The 23,340-nt window shown below is 44.7% G+C and overlaps 1 protein-coding gene across 1 annotated transcript in view; it reads left to right on the forward strand.

Moving 5' to 3' along the window:
- SHOC1 (shortage in chiasmata 1) overlaps positions 1–23,340 on the forward strand; it is a 1,878,679-nt gene that overhangs the window by 103,136 nt on the left and 1,752,203 nt on the right. Inside the window, exon 2 of the mRNA XM_078676649.1 lies at positions 14,078–14,162. Coding sequence (XP_078532775.1) covers positions 14,118–14,162 — 45 coding nt within the window. The 5' untranslated portion in view covers positions 14,078–14,117. The remainder of the gene's footprint in view (positions 1–14,077; positions 14,163–23,340) is intronic.

The raw sequence follows: 23,340 nt of genomic DNA on the forward strand, positions 1-23,340 counted from the left end.
ACAGGTGAAGACCAGAGCACTTGGGAGGCCATGGAGGCCTTAAGAAATGAGAATGACGAACAAAGTAATGAAACATCAGATATTTTGGAAAGAGCTATCCAGCTGGGGATGGAACAAGAAAGAGACATAAGTCCCTTTAAACCAACGTAACAATTCCTACCCCAATTACCACCAGATGCAATTGATGTGTTCTCAGAGGCTGTAAATAAAGATTTGCTATCATTAAGAACAAAAGTAAATAAAAGAAAAATACAGAATATAACAAAAGGACAACAAGATGCACTTATGAGTTTACAAAATGATGAAACAATCGTATGCAAGCCCTCGGATAAAGGTGGGAACATTGTTCTACAGACCAGGGAACAGTACTATGCAGAAGCATACAGGCAGCTTTCGGACGAAACTTGCTATGTGAAAGTCACTAAAGTGTTTTATCAAGAAAGTATCTCTAAGTATCAAGAACTAATAAAAATAAGTATGATAAGCAAATGTTGGACACAGAAGAATATTGGTTTTTGCGGTGTCATAATCCTTTGTCCCAACCTTTTATCATATACCTAAAATCCATAAAAATTCGGAGAAACTTCCGGGAAGACCGATTGTGTCTTCCTAGGGTAGCCTAATTGAACATTTGTCCATTTTTATTGATCGTTTCTTATTCAAATTTGTGAAAGGAGTTGCCTTTGTATATTAAGGATTCTAGAGATTTTCTGTGTCGTATAGAAACATTGCCTTGGAATGATGAATATAAATTGATTGTCTTGGTTATAACAAGCTTGTATACCTGTATTGGTCATGAACCTGGTCTGCAAGCAATAACACACTTTTTGGCAAAAAGGTCACTTAGATTCAGTGAACATAATAACATGTTGTTGCAATTGACAGAGTTTTGTTTGAAGAAAAACATCTTTCTTTATGGAGAAGAATATTTTTGGCAGACTTCTGGTACAGCGATGGGCACCTGCTTTGCCCCCAGCTACGCGCACTTGTTCGTGGGCTGGTGGGAGAAGCAGGAGGCCAATTCGCCAAAGAGCAAAGCTTGGATGACCAGGGTTATTTCCTGGTATCGCTATATCGATGACCTGTGCATAGTATGGAATGGCTCTCTTGAGTCTGCCAGGGAATCTATTGACTATTTGAATGATAATAACATCAATTTACATTTCACAGGAGACATGAGTCCAGACACAGTGAATTTTCTTGATTTACAGGTTAGCATTATTGAGGGCAAAACATGTATGTCCTCATATTGTAAGCCTAAGGCAGGCAACTCGATTTTACATGCTGCCAGCAGTCATCCCCCAAGACTGATAAAAAGTATCCCCTATGAGGAATTTTTACGAATTAAAAGAAACCACTAAAGAGAGGAATTTTAAAAGTGCAGCACAATAAAGTCAGCAAAGATTTGAGGTGAAAGGGTACGATAAGGGCCTGTTGAAAGCAATATTAAGCAGGGTCATGAATACCCCTAGAGAAGATCTATTAAAAGAAAAGATCAAAAAGAATGGTAATGAAAATATACCTCAATTCAGAATGATGACATTTTTCTTGAACAACGCTAACCAACTCAGGATGATTTTTAAGAAAAATTGGCACATCTTGAAAACAGATAGTGTAATAGGACCAGATATACCAGCTCAACCACTAATTACCTTCAGAAAGGCTAAGGTCTTTGAAGGATAACTTAGTATAAAGCCATTTGGAAGTCTTGTCGAAACCCACTGGAACCATCAAAGAAATGAGGGGGTTCTATCAATGCGGTAAATGCAAGGCATGTGTGGGGACCAGAAGAACTTTGAAATATAATGTACCCGGTCTCAAATACCAGAAAGTTATAAGCAAATTCCTGAAGTGTAACTCCTCGTACGTAGTATACTGTCTAGTATGTCCTTGTGGACGGAAGCATATTGGGAGCAAGATCCACCCATTAAATATTTGCATTTTAGAACATATGCGAGCAATAGCCAAAAAAGATGCAACATATCCTGTGGCGAGGCATTTTGCAGAACAACACCAGAGTAATAGGAATCTATTACGCTTTTTTGGGTGGATCAGGTGCTCCCTAATATACGCGGAAGAGACAGAGTCATTAAACTAAGACGGTTAGAGTATTCGGGAATGAATAGTGGTGAGGAAATGGCGGTCCATCTGGGTGATCAGTAAACAGTACACTGAAGTTATTGGGTTCTCATTGGTGGAGAAAAGTTTTCTGTAATTTAAAAAAGATAAAGAGTAAAAAAGATGAAATATACCTGTAAGAAAATGCGATGAAAGAACTGTTTAAGTTAACTGATACTTTGTGTAGATCACATTAGGATGTAATTGACTCATTGATGTTGTCGGGATTTAGAGAGCCGATACACGGCAAAATGTGAAAATTATAATATAGTATTGCTCCTATACTGCTTTGCTATTATAGCATAGTATAAGCCGATATACGGCAAAAACGATACCCGTGTTTGATATGGAGCCGTAACACAGCAAGACTATTGGAAATTATGCTCATATGTCTTTACAAAGCTGGGTACTTTACAAAAGCCGATACACAGCGATATTGGTGTGCAAGAGCAATGAGAGTGAGACTTTCCTACTATCAGTAGGATAGCTCGTATGAGCCGATACACGGCTAAATAACAGTGTTTCTCGACATCAGGAGGTCAATGAGAGAATAACATACGGGCCAAATGGAATTTTTCTTGTAATAAAATGTAAATAGTAAGTATGGAAAAGTAATGGAAATGTACATGTTTTGTGAAAAGAAAAATGCTTGTATCATGAAATTAATATTATTATTATTTAAATTTGTAACGCGCACAGCTACTCCAGGAAGTGTCCCGGTGCGAGCCACAGAAACGGTTGAAAGTTAAAAGACACACTAAAAGAGGAAGGTTTTTGAGCTTTTTTTAAAAAGTGACAAGATCTTGAATGCTACGTAGGGCCAGCGGGAGGGTGTTCCAAGCAAGAGCAGCTTTCCGAACAGCGGAGCTCCCGCCAAGCCTTTGTCGCTTAAAGCGGACTGTCTGCACAAATAGTTGCGAAGAAGAGCGCAGTTGTCTCCCTGGGACATAGAAGGAAAATCTTCTCTGAAGATAGGTAGGCCCCCGGAAGTAAAGAGCACTGTGGGCGATAGTCAGAATTTTAAATTTTACTCGAGCCTCCACCGGCAGCCAATGCAGAGAGCGCAGATGAATGCGCACACTACTAGTCTGGCAGCCGAGTTTTGTACTATCTGAAGTTTATTCAGAAGATAGCTCGGGATGACAGCGTACAATGAATTGGCATAATCCAAGCGGGAGAGGATCAGAGGGTGAACAACAGTTTCCCTAGCCGACTTAGGGAGAAGCTGAAGAAACTTCCTTAATGTTTTCAAGATACCAAAGCAGGTCCTAGCTAGTTTCTTAACCTGGACTGAAACGGTCAGGTTCTCCTCAAACCATACCCCCAGATTCTTAGCACAGCCTACTTTTGTACTAGGCAGGGGGAGCCAGGAGGCCAAAGTTTCTCTCGAAAGTTTGCCGGGAATTTGCCATACAAGAGTATCTTGGATTTCTCCTCGTTACATTTAAGCTGAGCATGAGCCAGCCAATGAAAAATGGAAGGAAGACAATGTTGGGCAGAGGCGACCGAATCATCATCCTTACCCCAGGTAAATAAAAGCTTGGTGTCATCCGCGTAGGCCATCACCCTAGCCCCTAGTGTCTCCGCTAAGTAAACCAGCGGGGTAACATAGATGTTAAACAAAAGAGGACTAAGGGATGACTCCTGCGGGACACCTGTGGCCCTAGGCTGGGGAGCAGAGGCACAAGGTGGAAGCCAGACCTGCTCCGAACGGCCGTCAAGAAAAGACCTAATCCAGCCCAAGGCTGACCCCGATATGCTAATCTCTGAGAGACGGTCAAGAAGCAGGGAGTGAGGCACCATACCGAATGCCGCAGAGAGGTTGAGCATGACCAAGGCCACCCTCCCGCCGGCATCCAAGCAATCCTGAATAACCTCCGACACCTCCAAGAGCGCTGACTCCGTGCTATACGAAGCTCGGAAGCCAGACTGAGCTGGATGGAGCAGACCCATGGCCTCGACATACTCCGTAAGTTAATTAGTGACCACCTTCTCACATACCTTAGCCAAACTGGGTAGGAGAGAGATAGGGCGGTAATGTCCAGGAGCCAATGGGTCCAAGGTAGGCTTCTACAGGAGGGGGAGGGTTTTTGCTTGCTTCCAAGTTGCCGGAACCAACGCATCTGCAAAGAAGTATTAATGATCACATTGACTTCAGGATTGATGATATCAGTAGCTGAAGCCAAGAGTCTGGCCGCGCAGGGGTCAGTGGGCGAGCCAGATTTTAATCCTTTCAAGATTTTAAGAGTGCAGGACAAATCTATTGGCAAAAAAGTTGGCAGTGAATGGAGGAGGCCAGCAGAAGGCAAAAGAGAAGGGGGACCGTAGTTGGACTGAGACAGGATGAAAGGGCCGTCTGAATGCCACAGATCTTATCCAGAAAGAACTTGGCAAGAGTATTACACCAAGGCTCAGAGACTGGGACGGAGCGTGCTTGAGCACTCGGAGACATTAACATTGTTATTGGCCTGATCAATACGCGGTGAGAAATAACGCCCTTTTGCTAGAGCTATAGCAGAATAAAAGCTTTTTTGTTTGATTCTGAGTGTATGTTTAGCAACAGAGCAGTAAACTCTGACCCGCCATGCCCTCTCCAGTATCTTGCACTCATGTTTCAATACCTTGAGCTTTGAGAAATGAATGATTTGATTGAAATGTAGAGGAATAATACATGCATTTTGACTATTCAAATATGGCGGGTCATTTCGTAGAAATGGAATGTCTATCTTTGATTACAATGCCCTGAAAACCATGTGATCAATTACGTATGTTGAATTTTTTATAAAACGATGTCGTAGTTTTGGCGCGTTTGTGAAACATGATTAATTCAACATAGACAGAGCACAGCACAAATAAGTATATAGCTGACTATCCACAGTCAGTCCAAATATTTAATGGAAAACATGCATCAATTATTTCTCCAGCAAGAGATCTTCGTCACAGTCGTTAGATTGTAAATAACATTGATTCAGCCACAGCCGACACGTGTTTCGTCGCCATTCGCGACTTTTTCAAGGCTGTCAAACAAAATGATACAATGTAATTGTAATATTATAAACATCTATACTCAATTGGAAAGATCAGCACCAAAAACCCATTGTGCCAATTCAACATTGTGCTCATAGAGCAGCTCCGCTCCCTTTTGAGTGGTGCTCATGTGAAATTGGTGAAAGGTAAGTAAAAACGTGTATATAGGCTCTTGTAACACCCCAGTGTAAGGAATAGAGATTATTTTTTTAAAGATTATTTTTTTAAAAACCAATATAGTCACAGGAAAAGTGTGTACCACTTTATTAGAAACACAAAATTGTTAAAAGTGGAGAGAGAAAAAGTAGGGAAAAAAAAGAGAAAACAATGAAAGCACCCTGTATCCATGTGGTTAGTATTATAAAAACTAAGGAGGAGAAGAAAAATTGTTGTAAATACCTCCAAAGTATCACACACGTTCTGTGGATAAAAAACCCACACGAAGTCTGGATAATATTTGTCCAGATTGCTGATATCGCTCCAAAGTTATGGACTGGTACTGGAAAGCAACACAATGTGCCTCAATTTTCCTTGTGATGTATAGCCAATGGAAAATAAAAACTTTCTTCTAAACCTTATTTATAAATAGTGAGTATATCCAAAAGGTATGTATAACCTTCTACAAATTGATTAAGGCGCTTGCTGCAACGCGTCATGTTTTGCTAACGGAATAGAACGAATGAAATAGAGCCCCCCGAGAGTGCCTCTTTTCTGGAGATTAGCAGAAAGCGAGCAGTGATTGACTACGCAGTTACACCTCGGCGAGCAAAGGCACCCGTCCATGATCGCCCAAAATGATCCAGACCACAACAAACACAAACAACATCACTGTAGCATAAAAGGCCACTTTATTCATAAGATCAGGCAATTTTCTAATATCAAAATATTAAATCAATGTTTTATATTTTTCTTCGAAACCGTACAATTTTGAACTTTAAACCAAAACCTTATATTTCATTTCAAACTTTATTCCCTTGTAACTGTTTTGACCAAAACCAACCATAAGCTTCATTTGATGAATTCACCCCATATTTCAAACATATTTCAATTTCCTTGTTTTTCCTTTCCTTTTCCCATCCTGATCCTCCCCCCACCCTCTCTCATGAAGGACGATCAAGTCCGCTCTAGACATTGGCCTCCCCCCATTCCGTCACTCAGGAAAAACCCCAGATTTTTCCTGAACCCCACCCAAACATTTCTTTTCTTCATCTCAATATTAGTTGATCTTTCAGATTTTTTTTTTCTTTTTTTTTTATTCTTCCACAACTCCCGAAGTGACCCATAAATAAACGTTCAACTCTTTAGTCAACATGTCTCTTATCTCCAGAATATAGTATGCCATTCCCAATTGAGTTAGATGAACTCCATCGTCTCGAAACAAATGGCCTTTTCTACCAGTGATGTTATCATGTGCTACAGTCTGAATACCCATGGCCACACAAAAATTTTCATTGCCCTGTTTAGTTTTTTCCTAGCTTTCTCCATTGCTGTTTGATTCCGTGCATTCCTCCAATGTTTCCTGAAAACAAATTCAGACCATACAATCCTAGTACCTATCCAGTTGTGTTTTATCACCGCTAAGTCCAGCTGCATCTTCTTTAATAGAGCTAAACCAGACACTGCTACCAAGTCATTTTCTCCTAAATGGAGTAGTAACAGATCTGGACCGCCTCTGTCATACCTGATTTTTGCAAGCAATGGAAATAAACTTTCCCATCTCATCCCCCTTTACCGCACCAGTAAAGTTCATGTCCAGCGCTGGGGATGCCCAGATTTCTTCCATGTATCTGGTGTTCGGCAAAAATCGCGGCCCACTTGGCAAACGAATGGCCTATGATCCATATTTGTTTTTTACTCGTACATAAACCCCGAACATCACCTAGATGAAAGAAAAAACCTATTAACACAAGAACGATTAAGCATTATCCTGTTTTTTGTTTCTTTTTATTTCCGTACATATCGCGCACAGCAAGTGGAACGCCATCTACCTATCTTTTTGATTGCTCCCGAACCCAACCCCAATCTAGCTGCCTCTGACGCTGCCCCGATCCTGAATGAGTGTGTAGCAAATTTTGTTGGATCCTTACCCAGCAATAACAAAGCCCTCCTCAGGACTGACAGCAGCTGATGGCTCAAAAGTTTTTCCCCTGACTTGTGCACAAAAATCGGCCCATCTGAAAACGCCTGTGCAGACTTAAATTCCCTCCACTCACCCACAGGGCAACACCCTTTTGTGTAGCTAGGATTTAAGTGTATCCACACTCCCTGTCCCAGCTGATCCGTTTTTGATTTCCCTTACCAGATTTTTAAAACATTCCCCTCCAAAAAAAACTCCGAGCTCTCTAAACCAGTCTCCGCCCTTAAACCTAACAATTCAGAAACTCTAAATGCCCCCGAAGAACACCATATCATGCATAACCTAAACATTCTAACTTCATGAAAATCATAACAGGATCCAGGTAATTTCAGCAGCACTTGCTGCAATAACTCAAACGATATAGGGGCTCTTACATTAGTCCGTGTGGAATTCTCTCTTTGCAAACCTTTTAAACATTTTTTTGCTAGTACATTGTTAATTGGATCAGAACCCCAGTACAGCTGCCCGTAAAAAGAGACCCCCGCTAATTTTCCTGCTATCGTTGTATGAGAAAGCCCTTTGTTGACTAACTCCAGGACAAAATCTAAAGGAAAAGGAATGGACATCTCATCACTTTGTACATGGTTAAAAATCTTGCCATAACTTATAAATTCGTGCCATGCCAGCATGTAACTCCGTTGAGTGGCCGGCGCTATAGACTGTTCCACAAGCTGCACGATCCTCAATCCCCTAGGGCCCATACGCTGTGAGGAATAGGTGTTTTCATGACTGCTGCTCCCGGGGCCAGCGACCGAAATCTTTCCCACTGGGAACGAGAAAGTGCACCAGCGATTGTGTTATTTACTCCTGAGATGTGTTTTGCCTTGAACACTATATTCAATCTAAGGCTCAACAACATGAAAGCCCTCAGTAAGCACAGAACTCTCAGGTCTTTTGCTTTCTGTCTGTTGACTAAGTTGACCACCGCCATATTATCCACGTGGAACAGTATTGTCCTGTTACTAAGTTCAGATCCCCATACCAGCAGTGCTACTAATAGTGGGAACAGCTCAAGGAACGCGATACTACGACCTTGTGTCTTCCACCGGTCAGGCCACTCTTCTGCGCACCAACGTCCATCCCAAAAAATCCCAAATCCATTTGAACCTGATGCGTCTGAATAAAGCTGTACCTGCCAAAGCATACCTTCCGCAATAAAATTTAAGGACACTCCATTAAAGTCTTCAAGGAACAAGAGCCATATTCTCAAATCTTCCTTCATGCTTTTAGTGAGTCGGATCCTGTGATGCGGCATAGTTACACCCGACATGGCCATACCTAGTTGTCTGCAGAAAGTCCTGCCTGCCCTGACAACTCGGCACGCAAAGTTTAAATAGCCTAATAAACGCTGCACCTGTCGTAACTGTAACTTGTCCACCTGCAACGCATCTGTGACACATGCTCTAATCTCCACCAACTTGTTCTGTGGAAGCCGTGCCATCATCTCAGCTGTATCAATTTCTATGCCCAAAAATGTAATCTTTGTAGCTGGGCCTTCTATTTTGTCTGGCACCAGAGGCACCCCAAATTCCGTGGCCATGCTCTGAAAAGTATTCAAAGCGAATTCACAATGCCTAGACTGTGCCTTCCCCATGAATAAAAAATCATCCAAGTAATGACAAATTTTACCTGTGCTACACATCTGTTGATAAATCCACTGCAAAAATGAGCTAAACAGTTCAAAAAGAGCACAAGAAACTGCACATCCCATTGGGAGAACTTTGTCAAAATAGTAATAGCCTTCAAATTGCATTCCCATTAACTCAAAGTCTGCTGGATGTATCGGGATCAATCTGAACGCTGATTGGATGTCGCATTTTGCTAGCTCTGCTTTCTCTCCTAACTCTCTGACAATTCTCATTGCCTCGTCCACTGTGGTGTATGAAACTGAGGTATCTTCAGCCGCAATTAAATCATTAATAGACATGCCCTCTGGCCATGAGAGGTGCTGTATCATTCGGTACTCCCCCGGTGTTTTCTTGGGAATGACCCATAACGGTGAAACTATCAAATTTTCAAAGGGCAATTGAAGAAAGGGGCCTGCCACTCTTCCTAACCTTACCTCTTCTTCCAATTTTTTCCTCACCACTTCTGGGAATTCTTTTGCAGACCTCAGGTTGTCAGCCCATCGTTTGATTCTAGGACTATGGTAGCCTATTCTAAAGCCTTCTTTAAATCCCCAATATAATTTAGCTGCCGCCAGCCTGTCTGGGTAAGAATTAAGCCAAGGGATAAACAATTCCCACTTAATTGGGGTAAAAGCCCTTTGATAAAGGATGAAGTGGTGCCCCTCTCCCCCTTGCTGCTTATCCTTGCTCTTGAAACTTATGTCCCATTGCACTTGGCGCTGCTGTAAAGCATTGAGAGAGTGTGTGCCTACCACCACATTGTGAACATTCATGTTTGAATCTGCAGTATGGCCTGCTGCAATAATCCCTGTTGTAATTCCAGCATGCTCCCAGTCCACTTGTTTGCCCTCTAGCCATCGTCCCCGCCCCTCCCTGGGCGGCGCGTCATTGGCAGCGCACTAGCTGTGTGTGTCGTTGCCAGAGGGTGTGAAGAGGACATCCACTGAGGCTACAGTTCAGCGTCTATGTCACCCCATGGTCTGACTCCAGCCAGTCCCATCCTTGCCCTAAACTCCTCATCATAGTTTAACCATGGAAAAAACCCAAAATGCATGTGTGCTTTCCTCACTACATCCATGTATTTAAATAATGATACCGCCCTCTCAGGGTATCTCTCGCAATAAATGCTGGCAAATATTAAAAAGGCCGATGTCCAATTGTCTATACTACGAGGGACTCTGGGACGCCTTGCTATTTCCATTTCTTCCTCTTTTGAACCTTCCTTTGCCTGGACAGCACGATGCAGCAAACGAAAAACATCAACATACTCATGCTGCCATATTTTCTGTTTAGTTTTAAGTGACAAATGCGAGCCTAAAGGCATTGCCAAACCCATATAAGGCAATCTTTTTGGTAAACTTGCCCCCTCTTAAAGTTCTTCTTGCCTTTGACCTTGACCCTCTCTACCAACCTCCTCACCTTTTGGTGGATGCGCCACGTGCTGCATCGGTATATCCTGCTCGTTGTCCCCCAGCTGCTCCCCCCCGTTTTTGCCCCTACATTCCACGCCCCCCACCATTGCGGCTTACCCTTTGGTAGTTGCTCCGCTCTCCTCCTCAAATCCGTTTGAGATATCCGCTCATGATTCTCTTGTTGATCCAAGGATGCCGCATCTTCACGTTCAACCTGAAATGATTGAGCAGATTTTGTTGTCCCACTCCTTCTCCCCTTATCCTTTTCTTTATTCGGGACAACCTCCATATTGTCCCAAACATCCTCCTCCCGCCCCCCCCTCCCCTCAATCCACCTCAATCTCATCATCCCTTGCCCATGTGCTCTGGGGAAAAACAATTTGCTGGCTTCTTCCTGGACGTTCTCCATCTCCCACTCCCCCATCATAAGTTTTCCAATTCAAAACAGGTACTCGCTCTAAAAGCCTGCCCGCTTGTGATGAATCTGCTGAAAATTAAACATTGGAACCACTTTGTTCAGTGGCCGCCCTTGTTGCCTCAGCTGCTCTGCCATATCCTCCGTCTGTGCCTGTCTTCTTCCTGGCCCTATTGTGAGCAGGTATACTGTTCCGTTACCTCTCCTCCTGTCTGCCCACCAAACCAACACCTCTACTGGTGTCCCCTTTGTTGCTCTTGTGACGGCGCATGTCCCCCGCTGGAGCATGTTCCACCCACACCCATTGACCATCTAAACTTTCTTCCAGGTCTTGCTCCTCCGGTCCAAAGCCCACAGGCACCTCTCACTCAACAGGAAAAATGTATTCCCTGTTAAAACGAGTATGCTCCAATCCCTTGTCATACATGAAATCTATGTAATCCTCATGAGTACTCCCTTGGTGCAAACCCTCCTTCACCAGCCCTCTTTGTCCCTTATCCTGTGGACCCAGACGCTCTTTCTCAGATGCCTACCTATCTCGTGCAGCATCTTTGGTATTCTTGACAATTTTAAATTGTCCCACGCCGGCCATATCCCCCGTTTCTTGTGCTTCCTTGCTAATGAAAATTGCTGGTACCATATTCTTTTGCACTATACCAGTCTCTACCTGCTGGTGCTGATCTGCAAGTTCCTCCTCACTGCCACTTGAATGATCAACCAGCGCCAGGGGATGAACCCCTTCCTCTCCTGGAAGTAGGCTACCTGGCTCCTGCTGGTCAGCGTCATTCCCTTGAGCATTGACTGCACTCTGAGGCACACTAAAAACCGCCACAGGTCTAGGTCTTGTCAGCCTTACCAAAATGGTCCTGCTCCTCGGCCCCTCCCTCCTCCTATGTCCCTCAGCTCACTTGAAGGGCCTCCCCCAACTATGACACCCCACTTCCCAGTGACCCTGCACGACTCACCAAGCAGCCCTCCGAACCAGTTGTTCCCCCTCAACAACGCCGTGGAAAGCGAATGCATCTTCCTTCCTCCTGAAGACGTCAGCTGGCCGCCTCTCACTGTGGGCGTCCCTCGACCTCTCGCCGAGCGCGCTCTCCTCAGGCCGCTTCGAAGCCTTCTCCCTCCTTCTGTGGGCATCTTGCCTCTTCTCCAAATTTATGTAGCGGACCTAGCCTCAGTTCCCTCTGCAGCACCTCGCTTAAGGACAGACAATAGTTTCACCTTTGAAGCACATAACATATGCTGCAGGTGTGTTGGGCTTTGCGGAAAGTGTGCAGACAAATATACTTTTTTGCTGTTAATGTAATTTTTTAATTGTTGTAATGGTGTTTCCATTTGAAGAGTGTTGTAATTTTGTTTGTCTTTTTGATTCTACGCGCACATTTATTTAGCATTTTAAATGTTTTTATCATGGGGTGAAACTATCTCACCGTTTCTGGGCACTCATAGTTTTTTCTGTGTTTTTTCTTGAATGCTCTTGCCGAGCATTCTCGGCATCAGTGCATCATAGGCAGCACTGTACCTTTTTGCACCAGCTTCTCCTACCCGGCAAACACTGTCCACTTATGCAAATTTTATGCGGTAGCCATTTTGTAATAATGTGCCTACTTGTAGTATTGATTTGTTTGCACAGCTTTTTAAATTGTCATAATGTTTTCTGATATATGCATGCTTTGTTCACTTTGGAATTTTGCAATTATTCTTTTTTGTTTCAACAGTTTTTTCCCCTACAACGTTATGCTTTAATATAATAAAATCCACAGTGTAGGCACTTTCTGCTACTGCGAGGGTCCTACTTCGGTGCTGGTTGCAAATATGAACAGTTACTTAAGATCTTGGGTACGGTAAACATTATTTTTGTTAACGGTTGTGCAGACACCCAAACCTTGAAGGGAGCAGAGAATGGGAATCTTAAAATACCTCTTCTTTAACAGAACATGGGTAAGAATGTTGTGCAAAAGTAAAGGACATCTGAAAAGTAAACAAACCATTTGTCTGACCCGCAGCTGCCCTTTTTTTTCTCAGAAGACCCATCTGAGCCCTAAGGCTGTGACACACCTATAGTTACAAAGCAAAGAATGGCCAAGTTCAGAAATCAAAAGCAAACAATGGCCAAGTTCAGAAATCCACCTGTGCAATGTCACATATAATGTTTTTTTAAGCTTCTTTTGATACAACACTGAGTGGGAAGGAGGTTTCTAAGGTAGATTAAACCCAAATTGATGAATAATTAAAGGAGCACAAAAAGTGAGAAGTATGGAAGTGTCAAATCTCAAGTATGTCTTACAGAAATATAAAGTACTTTCGGGGTCATTTAGAGTTACAGTAACAGAGTGTTAACGAAAATTGATGTCATTTCCATCAGCCAACCTGTTTCTCTGTCTCATTTTGGACAGGTCTATTGACACCCTTTCCACTTCCAGCAATGTCCCCAACTCTTAGAAAGATACATTCTAGTCCCTCAGAGACATTGATTTATGCTTTTCCCAAAAGAAAACCCCTTCTTTAGAGGGTTATGTTTGGAAAAAGTTAGCAATGCCAACCAATTCATCAACCCCCCCATGGCACCTCATGCCAGACCTAGTGCTGGCACGGAAAGTCTGTCCCTTCACCACTGGTTGAGAAGCAACGTATAACAATCATCAGGGTTCAGTGGGCCCTTCAGGCCTCTAGGCCCAGTGCTAGACTACCATATATACCCATGCCCCTGGCCACCAGACATTATTTTTGCTGACATTTCTCCTGCCATGTTAGTCAAATCTCTTTCTGTGGAAAAGAGCAGTCACAGATGCAGCAATCTCTAAATTTGGTGGCCTGGCTGTGGCAGCAGCAGCAGCAAATGCAGTGTCTCAACCTTAGTTATGGGAAACGTCGTTTACAACGCGGTCGTTACATCGCGATGCCATTACATCGCGGTTTTTAGAACGCAAGTCGTTACAACGACTTGCGCTGGATGGCGCTCTAGGACAAGGAATAGTATAAATTACTATCCAACACCTTCCCTACTGTATGTAGACTGGAGTTGGAATAGTAAATTATACTACTCCTAAGTCCAGCACCCTCCAACGCAAGTCGTTGTAACGACTTGCGTTGTAAAAACCTCGATGTAATGGCATGCGATGTATTAGCATGCGTTGTAATGTCATACAACCTTAGTTATCTATTTAGTGATATTTATATAAAACAATTGTTTTTTTAGTGATGCACTGGTACCAATTATTGAAAAATTAACAATTATTGAATACTTAAACGGAAATGTGGGCAGTCACCTTTTTCATAAGTTTCTATTTAAGTGTGTGATATTGATGTATTTCTTTGGTTTATGTTTTCATTTTAGACTAGAACACATCTTGAAGTTCATTCATGAGCAGGATACCATGTTTGCAGCTTTCAAATTTTGTGCGATAGACTACTTATACGAGGTATGGAATCTACATTTTTATGGGTTATTGGGATTCTCTCCTCTTGCAGGAAACCACAGTACACATATGTGCCTAGACTTCAACAATAAAGTATTTCATATCCATATCAGTAACCCCATAAAAATATTGTGAATTGGTAGGCTTCCTAAGGTAGGCAATATAGGTCCATGCCACAACACCCTGAATATATCATGATATTGAATGTTCATGTACTTTAAATTAAAGTATACTTTGTGAATGTGAAACTCCGATTTGGGGGGATGGGGGGGAGGCAGGGTGGCTAGTGGGAAATTAAAAACCTGTCCACAGTTCCGGCATGCCAATATAGTATGGTGGTCTCTTATCACACCCTTTTCTCCTAAAAGTACCTCCAATATGTCAGTGTGCTCAGTATAAAATGTCCAATTGAATTATTATAAAGTTTTGTATAGCGCGAACAAGACCCGTGGGTATCAGAGCGCTTAACATAGAAAGGCGTAGTAGAAAGACATATATATCAGACAGTTATACAGACAACAAATATGAGGTAGATGATAAATATACAATACGTGTGCAGTTAGCGTTGATAGTCAATGGTATACTTCTATCATAAGTAAAATGTGTAAGCAAGTATGATAGTTAGGTCATTATCAGTTCGTGAATGTTCTAATCTAGGTGGTATATTTCTTCATCAGAAAGCTCTTCACTTCTCGCTTAAATGATGCCACATTTTGGATCTTCCTGATGTTAGGAGGGAGTGAGTTCCATATTCTGGGGGCAGCTCCTGAGAACGCTCTGTCATAGGTTTTTTTCTTATGGAAAAAGGCTGGCCGTAGTAGCAATTCCTCAGTACTCCTCGCTGGTCGGTTACCTCCCGATAGCTGGATTTTCTTCGCTAGGTATCTTGGGGTGTTGTGATGTAACGCTTTATGGGTGATACATGCTATCTTCATTTGGATTCTCGCTTCATAGGGTAGCCAGCTTAAAGCTTTCAAGTGTGGCGAATGAACAGCAAACTTGAAAGAGCAGCCAGCCAGTGCTTGGAGACCTAAATCCACCCACAAATACCATCATGAAACTTTAGTTCATAAGAAAACTGAGCCTTTGAATATATGCCGCCCATTGTTTACTCCCTGTTAGGTTTAAAAAATGAAAGTAGTACATGTGTGATTCTTTATAATCAAAGGAAAGCAAAAGCTGTGGACTCTTCTGGGCTTGTCATTTTAAATCGGAAATGTAATATGGATGGTTGCCCAGTACTTGGAGATTCAGGACGAGAAACCCTTTAATTACTGCAGGAACTAGAAAGGGGGCTATACATGTGGATGCACGACCACCTCTAGAATAACCTGGGAGGAGAGAAGCATTGATAATGCAATGATGAATGGAAGTCACAGTTGAAATATTACACGTGACTATGACATATCAGTCCTCTCTCTGGAGGTGCTTTAATGATCACAGAGGACAGCCAGGAGGCCTCCAACACAACCAGGAAAGAGGATAGACGCTGACTCCTTTGTAGCGCTGCAGGAGAGGAGTTACGAACTCAGCAAGTCCTAACCCTCTGCAGCAAAGGGTCTGAAATGGGAGCTAACTGAAGAAAAGAAACACTAGGACAAACGCGAGGGATGGAAAGGCCGGGTGAGGAACTTTGTTTTTTAGAAACAATTTTGATTTATTTTATTCACATTAACAAAATTTTAAACAGTTGCTCTTCCGAAGTAGAGATCATATGCATGGTGCAACCCTGTCCCCGTAGCCCCCACCCTTCCTCCGCCCATCCTGCGTCTCTTCCTACAGGTAAACACCAGGGTCTGACCACTCTCAGCCTCACCCATCCAAGCCTTAGTGTGTCCACCATTTCCTCCAGATTTTCTCTTACTAATGGGGACAAACCCTGGCCATATATATTGTTCATACCATTTGTCCATGCCGTTGTAGATGGGGCTACCAGATAGTACCACTGCCTTGCATTGTTTCTTTTGGCCATATATTGTTTCCTCCATTTTGGCACACCAGTCCATACCATTTGTCCTTGTCGTTGTAGATGGGGCTACCAGATAGTTCCACTGCCTTGCATTGTTTCTTTTGGCCTCCCTGGTGCCTAGTCCCACCAGAGGCCTATCCCCACAGGCACCCCGCCCATATCGCCCAGTATGCCCAGCTGTAAAATCCTAGGGTATGACTCAATTTGTATCTCTACCACACTGGAAAAGATTGCCTTGACAATGTTCTAATGAGTGTGTATAACAAGACAGGACAACACCATATGGTAGAAGCCCCCCCTTGGACTTTGGCACCTGTAGCAGACAGAGGAGTTGTGGGTTCCTGCCTTTGATAGCCAGAGGGGTGTGGGGTATGCTTGATGAAGATACTTCACTTGCACAAGACAGAGCCTCGCTGATATCGCCAGGACACGGGGTGCCAGGCATGTGGCTCGCCAGTCAACCTCGTCCAGTGCTCCTACCCACCCCTCTCATTTCTTCTCCCTCAAGGCACTCTGCAAGTCAAGGGAATTTGATACTAGGATTGTATATATCTGCGAGATCCCATCCTTCTCCAGATGGCCCATAAGCAAGCAACTCTCCAAACGATCACACTCTGGGAGTTTGTCCAATTCTCCCTGGTATTCATGTAACTCATGCCGAAGCTGTAGGTACTGGAAAAACTGGGAGGCAGTTATTTGGAAGTCCACATGCAGGTCCTGAAAGATCTTGATATGATCTCTCTCCCATACGTCTCCCAGTCTTGATATCCTTATACAGTCCCATCCCCTGAAACCTTCTAAATTTGTTGCTTGGACCAACCGTCGACCCTCCCATAAGGGAGTCTCAATTTGATTTTGCGGTCCCAGCCTTTCCATCTCAGCGCTGCTCTCCACACCCCAAAGAACACTTGGTTCACTTCTGGGAGGGTGTCCGGAGAGGGTGCCCCATAGAGGCTGGGTGATGCACTTTAGCAGGAGAGAAAAACTTCAGCAATATGTACAGTTGCCAGGCACTGATGAGGTTTCTGCCTTGCTGTCATTTGCTGCTGTTTACCTCTGTCCTGGAAGTCAGGTCTTTGTAATACAGGAAGCAGTCTTAAGGCATAACCTATTTTGGAAATGCTGGAAAGCTAATTTCTGTGGCCCACCCACCATCCTTTGTGCCATAATCATCAGCCCTTTATTCTATAGTTTCCGCCTTAGGACTTCAGATAGCACAGTTAAGTGGGTACCTATTTGCTCTTCGAACACTTCTTGGCACTCTGGACCTGAAACTTGATAGCGTTAATGTGAATTTATCACGGCAGCCCCTGCCTTTTCACTAGGTCTGCTACCTACAGAGACTCAGAATGGCAAATAGCGGAGCTAGTTCACACTTCCGTAATCTATTCTTGTTTGCTTTGCCATCTCATCCTGTTTGGGCCATGCCATCACCATTTTGACATCTTGCATGGTCTGCTTTCGTTTTTTACTGCTTCAAAGAGGCGCTCTCGGATTGTCAAGAGTTTTCTGGTGCCTCAACAGGGGGGTTTCGCCATAAAAAATGTATTAAATGAATAGCAGTAGTCAATATAATAATTTTGCAGGTGGGCTCAGTTCTTCTGTTAATCCTTCAGATCGCCTAGGCTGAGGAATATGACTGTGAACTCAATGAGAAGGTCTACTATTCCACCAAAAGGGACCTCCCCTAGAGAAGATTAACTCCTCATTGTGCAGAGCAGCACTGGAGACCTTTCACTCCCAGGGAGGCAGTGCCTGCTATTGGCGGGCAGCCATCCTGAGACCACTCTCTAGAGGGAAGGACCTTCTAAGATCTCTGTGACCTCCAAACCACACGAACATTCCACTGCCACCAAGCAAAAAGGAGATCCCTAGTCACCTGGATGCCTTTGAAAGGCTGAGATACCTTTCTGTTAACCACAGTACCTCGCTCCTTTTCCCCTCCCATGCAGAGGCCAAGCCAAAGCCAGCCCCAAATGAGTGCCCAGGCAGAGAGGAGGGGGCATGAACATGTTAGAGAATGAGCTAGGACTGAGGCATGGAGATGTCAGAGGAGGAGCTAGAACGGGGTCAGCCTTAGTGCTCAGTAGCTAGGCCTGAGCAGCTCCAAGTGTCACCTCCATTACAGGATTCCAGCATGCAAGAACCAGAGGGCCTTATCATCTGAGGGCTTCTGTGTGGTCATCAATGGAGAAAATGACCCTGGACATGGCCATCAGGATTTTGTAAGCCTCCTGATAAGGACTATAGTTTCCGCCTTAGGACTTCAGATAGCACGGGTAAGTGGGAACCTATTTGCTCTTTGAACACTTCTTGGCCCTCTGGACCTGAAACTTGCTAGCGTTAATGTGAATTTATCACGGCAGCCCCTGTCTTTTCACAAGCTCTGCTACCTACAGAGACTCAGAATGGCAAATAGCGGAACTAGTTCACACTTTCCATTATTTATTCTTGTTTGCTTTCCCATCTCGTCCTGTTTGGGCCATGCTATCACCATTTTTTTTGTAAACATATTTTATTGATTTTCATTTAGGCAATCAAAAACTTATCGTTACATTTACTCAACATTCTTCCCCCCCAATAATCAGTTATCAGTTGTTTCCATTACAAATCCACCAGACCGCTGATTAATTTCCATGTCCAATGTTCCCCCCCGCATTACACAATGAAATTGCGACATATAGCTATCCACAAGCATTGATGTCCGTTAACCGACATTGTTTACCTAGTATATCTAATCAAATGAACAAATGATAACTCCCTCCCACCGGTGTTTTCCAATTATCCACCACAATTCAATAGTTAAGGTTCGTGTTGACGTAAAGCCAGGATTTCCCTCTTGGGTGGTACAGTTCCCCGATGCGCCCCATCAGACTATTCCCTGTCTTCCTCGGCTGGTTGACTTATCAGTGTCTGAACCAACTCCGCCCATGCTCGTGCCGTGTCCAGCGCTTTTTTATTATTCTGACGTCGTGCCTGCTGGAGGCGAACAGCACCCTCACTACTAGCCCACTTAAGCAACTCAGCTCGCCATCTCTTACTGCTGGGACCCTCTTTCGATTTCCAGCGCATCGTTATTTCCCTTTTCGCCAGCACCAGACCCATATCTACAAACGTACTTGTTACTTTTGTTTTGGAGGTGTGGGGGAACCAGTGTAATATGCATGTAGCCATATTAAAGTCTAATTGGCGCTCCGTAGTTAAATTTAATAGTTCTCCCACTTCTCCCCAATAGCCCCCCAAGTTCAGGCATCCCTACAACATATGCTCCAATTCTGCTCCCACACTAGTGCATCTGGGATACATCACATTGCTAGCGTTCTAGTATTCCAATATGTTACCAGGTGTCAAATACACTCTATGTAATATAAAGAAATGCACCAGTTGGAATCGTGCATTCCTTGTGCCCTTCCACGCCCTACGCAGGATGTCCCCCCATGCGGCCTCCGGTAAGGGTTTCCCAATGCTCTCCTCCCATTTTAGGCGCAGCGTATCCAACAGGGCTAAACACTCTGTCAGTATCCTCGAGTACAAGCATGTAACTGCTTTAAACGTACCTGCGGCCATCACCACATATTGACACGCCTTCGTTAGTTTAGGCTCTATCAACCCCCCCACCAATGCTTCTGTATTGCACGCACCAAGGCCACATGTATCAGGAAACCTCCCCTCGGGAGCTCAAACCTCTCCTGCAACACTTGATAAGGCAGCAGCATTCCATTCTCATATAAGTCCCCCAACACTTGGATCCCTGCCTGCTCCCATCCCCACAATGACGCCCAATCTCCTCCATGGGGCAATGCCGTCAGCATCCCTAGTGGTATCTCAGGTGCATAAGGGTGCTGCACACCCGCTCTCCGCTAGCTCCTATTCGAACTCAACCTCAGAGTCTTCTCTTCCACCGTAAGATCTCTCAGGTCCAATCGCTGATGCAATACTATAAAAGAGAGGACATGCCTCAGAATTCCACTACCCTTTGCGCATTCAGGGCCCCGGAATTCCATGGCTACCGCCTGTGTAAGAACCTGTAATTGGGCCGCCATGTAATACAATTCCAGGTCAGGAACCACCAATCTGCCCTCTGCCTTTGGTCTCATCAATGTTTTTAGTGCCACTCTACTTCTCCCTGACCCCCAAATGAACCCCACGATCATGGACTTCAAGTTGGCGAACACCGAGCATGGCACTCATATAGGTAATGTCCTAAAAAAGTACAACAGCCAAGAGAGCGCCACCATCTTCAACGGAAGGGTACTCCAAAATGCCATGGTCCCCTTCAGGGCTCGTATACATCGCCCTATATTGCCTTCTAACATATCACTGTCTCCATGATAGACATGCACTCCGAGGTACGCTAAACAAGATGGTTCCCACCGCACTGTCTTTAACATCCCAGGTGCCACCCTCCCTGGTGGCACTGGGAATAAACATGTTTTAGACCAATTAACCCTCAGTCCTGAAACCTTCCCAAAGTCTGATAACAGTTGTGCCGCCCCTGCCAATGCATCGTCCGTATTCGCCAAAAACAACAACAAATCATCTGCGTATAACGAGATGTGCTGCTGCTCCCCTCTAAAAGCTTGGCCCTCATACCACTGTCCCAACCAAGCCCACGCTGCCAAAGGTTCTATTGCTAATGCAAATAACAGCGGGGAAAGTGGGCAGCGCTGCCGCGTCCCTCAGGCTACCGCATAGCGGGGGGAAATCAACTGCCCTACTTTAACTTGTGCCACTGCCGAAGTATACAGCACCGTCGTCCACCCCACAAACGCCTCCCCCAGCCCAAAACGCACCACCGTCTTATATAAATACGGCCACTCTAGGCTATCAAAGGCCTTTTCTATGTCCACTGAGAGGATTGAAGCCATGGACGAGCCTTCGCAGGCTTCTCCTAGGATCCTCATCAGTCTCCGCACATTGGTAGTAGTATTCCTGGTAGGGATGAACCCAGCCTGATCCTCATTTATCAAGCTAGTCATATGCTGCAGCAGGCGAGACGCCAGGATCCGACTGAGTATTTTATAGTCTGTGGACAGCATTGACAATGGGCGGTATGCCGCCGTGTCCGTACTATCTCGTCCCGGCTTTAATAGTGGAACAATGAGGGCCTCCCACATAGTCATCGAGAGCTGTCCCAAATCCCGCGCCTCACTATAGACCTCTAGTAGCCGTGGTGCCAATATGTCTATATATTGCATATAAAATTCCACAGGCAACCCATCTACTCCCGGGGTCTTATTCCGCGCCATCTGCTTAATGGCGCTCCTAATCTCTTCAAGCATAATGTTCCGACCCAGATGTTTCGCCTGTTCCTCATCAAGCTGTGGAAATGTTACACTCTCCAAGGAGGACTCAATATCAGTCTCGCCTGCTGTTAACGTACTCTCATAAAGCTTCTCATAGTACTCCCGGAATCCCTGAAGATTCCTACTTTGAGTATAGACCGCAGTACCCTCATCCGCGCCTAGCGCCAGGATCGGGGAACCCCGCGGTTCAGAATCGCCAGCCAAGCTAGTAACGTTCCTGCCTTATCGCCTTTCCCATGAGCCTTCTCAACATACTTCCCGTAATCAAAACAGCGCATCCTCTCTACCTCCGCAGCTGGCTCCTCCTTAGCCTCAATTACGTCTTTCTGTCATTCTGAGTGCTCCGGCCTTGTCTGTTCCGCTAACCTCAATCGTTGCAGGGTTTTCTTTACCCCAGCATAATTGCTTATGCATATCCCTCTTACTACTACCTTAAAGGCATCCCATTCCACCGCCCTAGTGGTAGCAGTTTCTGCGTTCTCATTAAAGTAGTGCGCTATCCCCTCTTCCACTTCCCTACGGAACACTGGGTCATCTAATGTCTCGGGGCGCAATCGCCACGTGGGAATTTCAGCTTTTTCCTTCGTCCAATGCAAGGTGATAAGCAATGGGTTGTGTTCGGAGAGGGTCCTAGTGAGATATTCAGAGTTGGTTACAGAAGGTACTACCAATGGGGAGCACAGTATGGCATCTAGCCTAACGTGAAGCTCGTATAGTGATGAGAAATAGGAATAATCCCTAACCTGCGGATGATGCGACCTCCATACATCAACCAAATGCCACCTAGCTTGGCAATCAAGCCTATACTTGGACAGTCTATGAACCGGTAAATCCGCCAGGGCAGGGTGAGACCTGTCTTTGACCGTGTCCACTATCGAGTTAAAATCTCCTCCCAAAATTATCGGGCCCGCCAGGAAATGTGCCAGTGTGCCGGACATTCGGTCAAGAAATCTCGCCTGATCCACATTTGGGGCATAAATACTACATAAGGTTACCTCCCTGACATACAAGCGCCCTTCAACCGCAACAAATCTGCCCTCGCCATAAATTGTTTGTTTAAGCATCTGAAAGGGGACCGCTGCCCTAATCCAAATCAACGCCCCCTCGAAAATGCCAAATAAGATGTGCTATAAACCTGTCCCCTCCATCTTCGCTGTAATGCTAGGCCCTCTGATTTAGTAAGATGCGTTTCCTGGAACAATGCTATATGCACCCCCCTCCTGACCAGATATGCATGAACCTTGTGGCGCCTTGTCATTGTATGTAGTCCTCGTACATTCCAAGTAATACATCGCAAATCAGGTACTGCCCCCATCATCACTGTTCCACCACTGCTCCTCTCCATTAACACCATTAAACACACCGGTGAACCCCAGAACCCAACCCTGCCCCCAACTCCCCCACCCCCCCACCCTACCAAGAACTGGTCCTAAAACAAAACTGTTAATCCCCATCCAAACCATTCCAACACACACCTCGTACCTAAGCCCAGCAGTAGCCACTGCAGGCATGCCTTAAGGGCAAAGAGGGGGGGCCTAGTGCCAATGGGTGACCGCTCTCGCTCACATAAGAACCCCACCATGATTCCCCAATAAAACACAGTTAAAGCTCCCAAAGAACTCCGCAGACCCTCCCCGACAACCTCCCGTACCAGATTCAGGGTCCACGAGCAAGCTTCCTCCAACCGACCCACATTTCCCCCCACCATTCACTGTAATGTAGACCATCACTCATCTAAGAGTCCATCCGCTGTGGCTGGGGTGACCTGCAACATTTTACCACTCTCCGCTTCCGAGGTCTCTGTGTCCGAGTGTGTTTTGCCCTTCTCAGAATCTGTACTTCCCGCAGATTGCTATACTGGTTCGCCTGACAATGCCATCACAGTGTCCAACACCTCCTGTCTCTC

The sequence above is a fragment of the Lissotriton helveticus genome, chromosome 2_1 (assembly GCF_964261635.1).
Source record: "Lissotriton helveticus chromosome 2_1, aLisHel1.1, whole genome shotgun sequence".
Classification (NCBI taxonomy): Eukaryota; Metazoa; Chordata; class Amphibia; order Caudata; family Salamandridae; genus Lissotriton; species Lissotriton helveticus.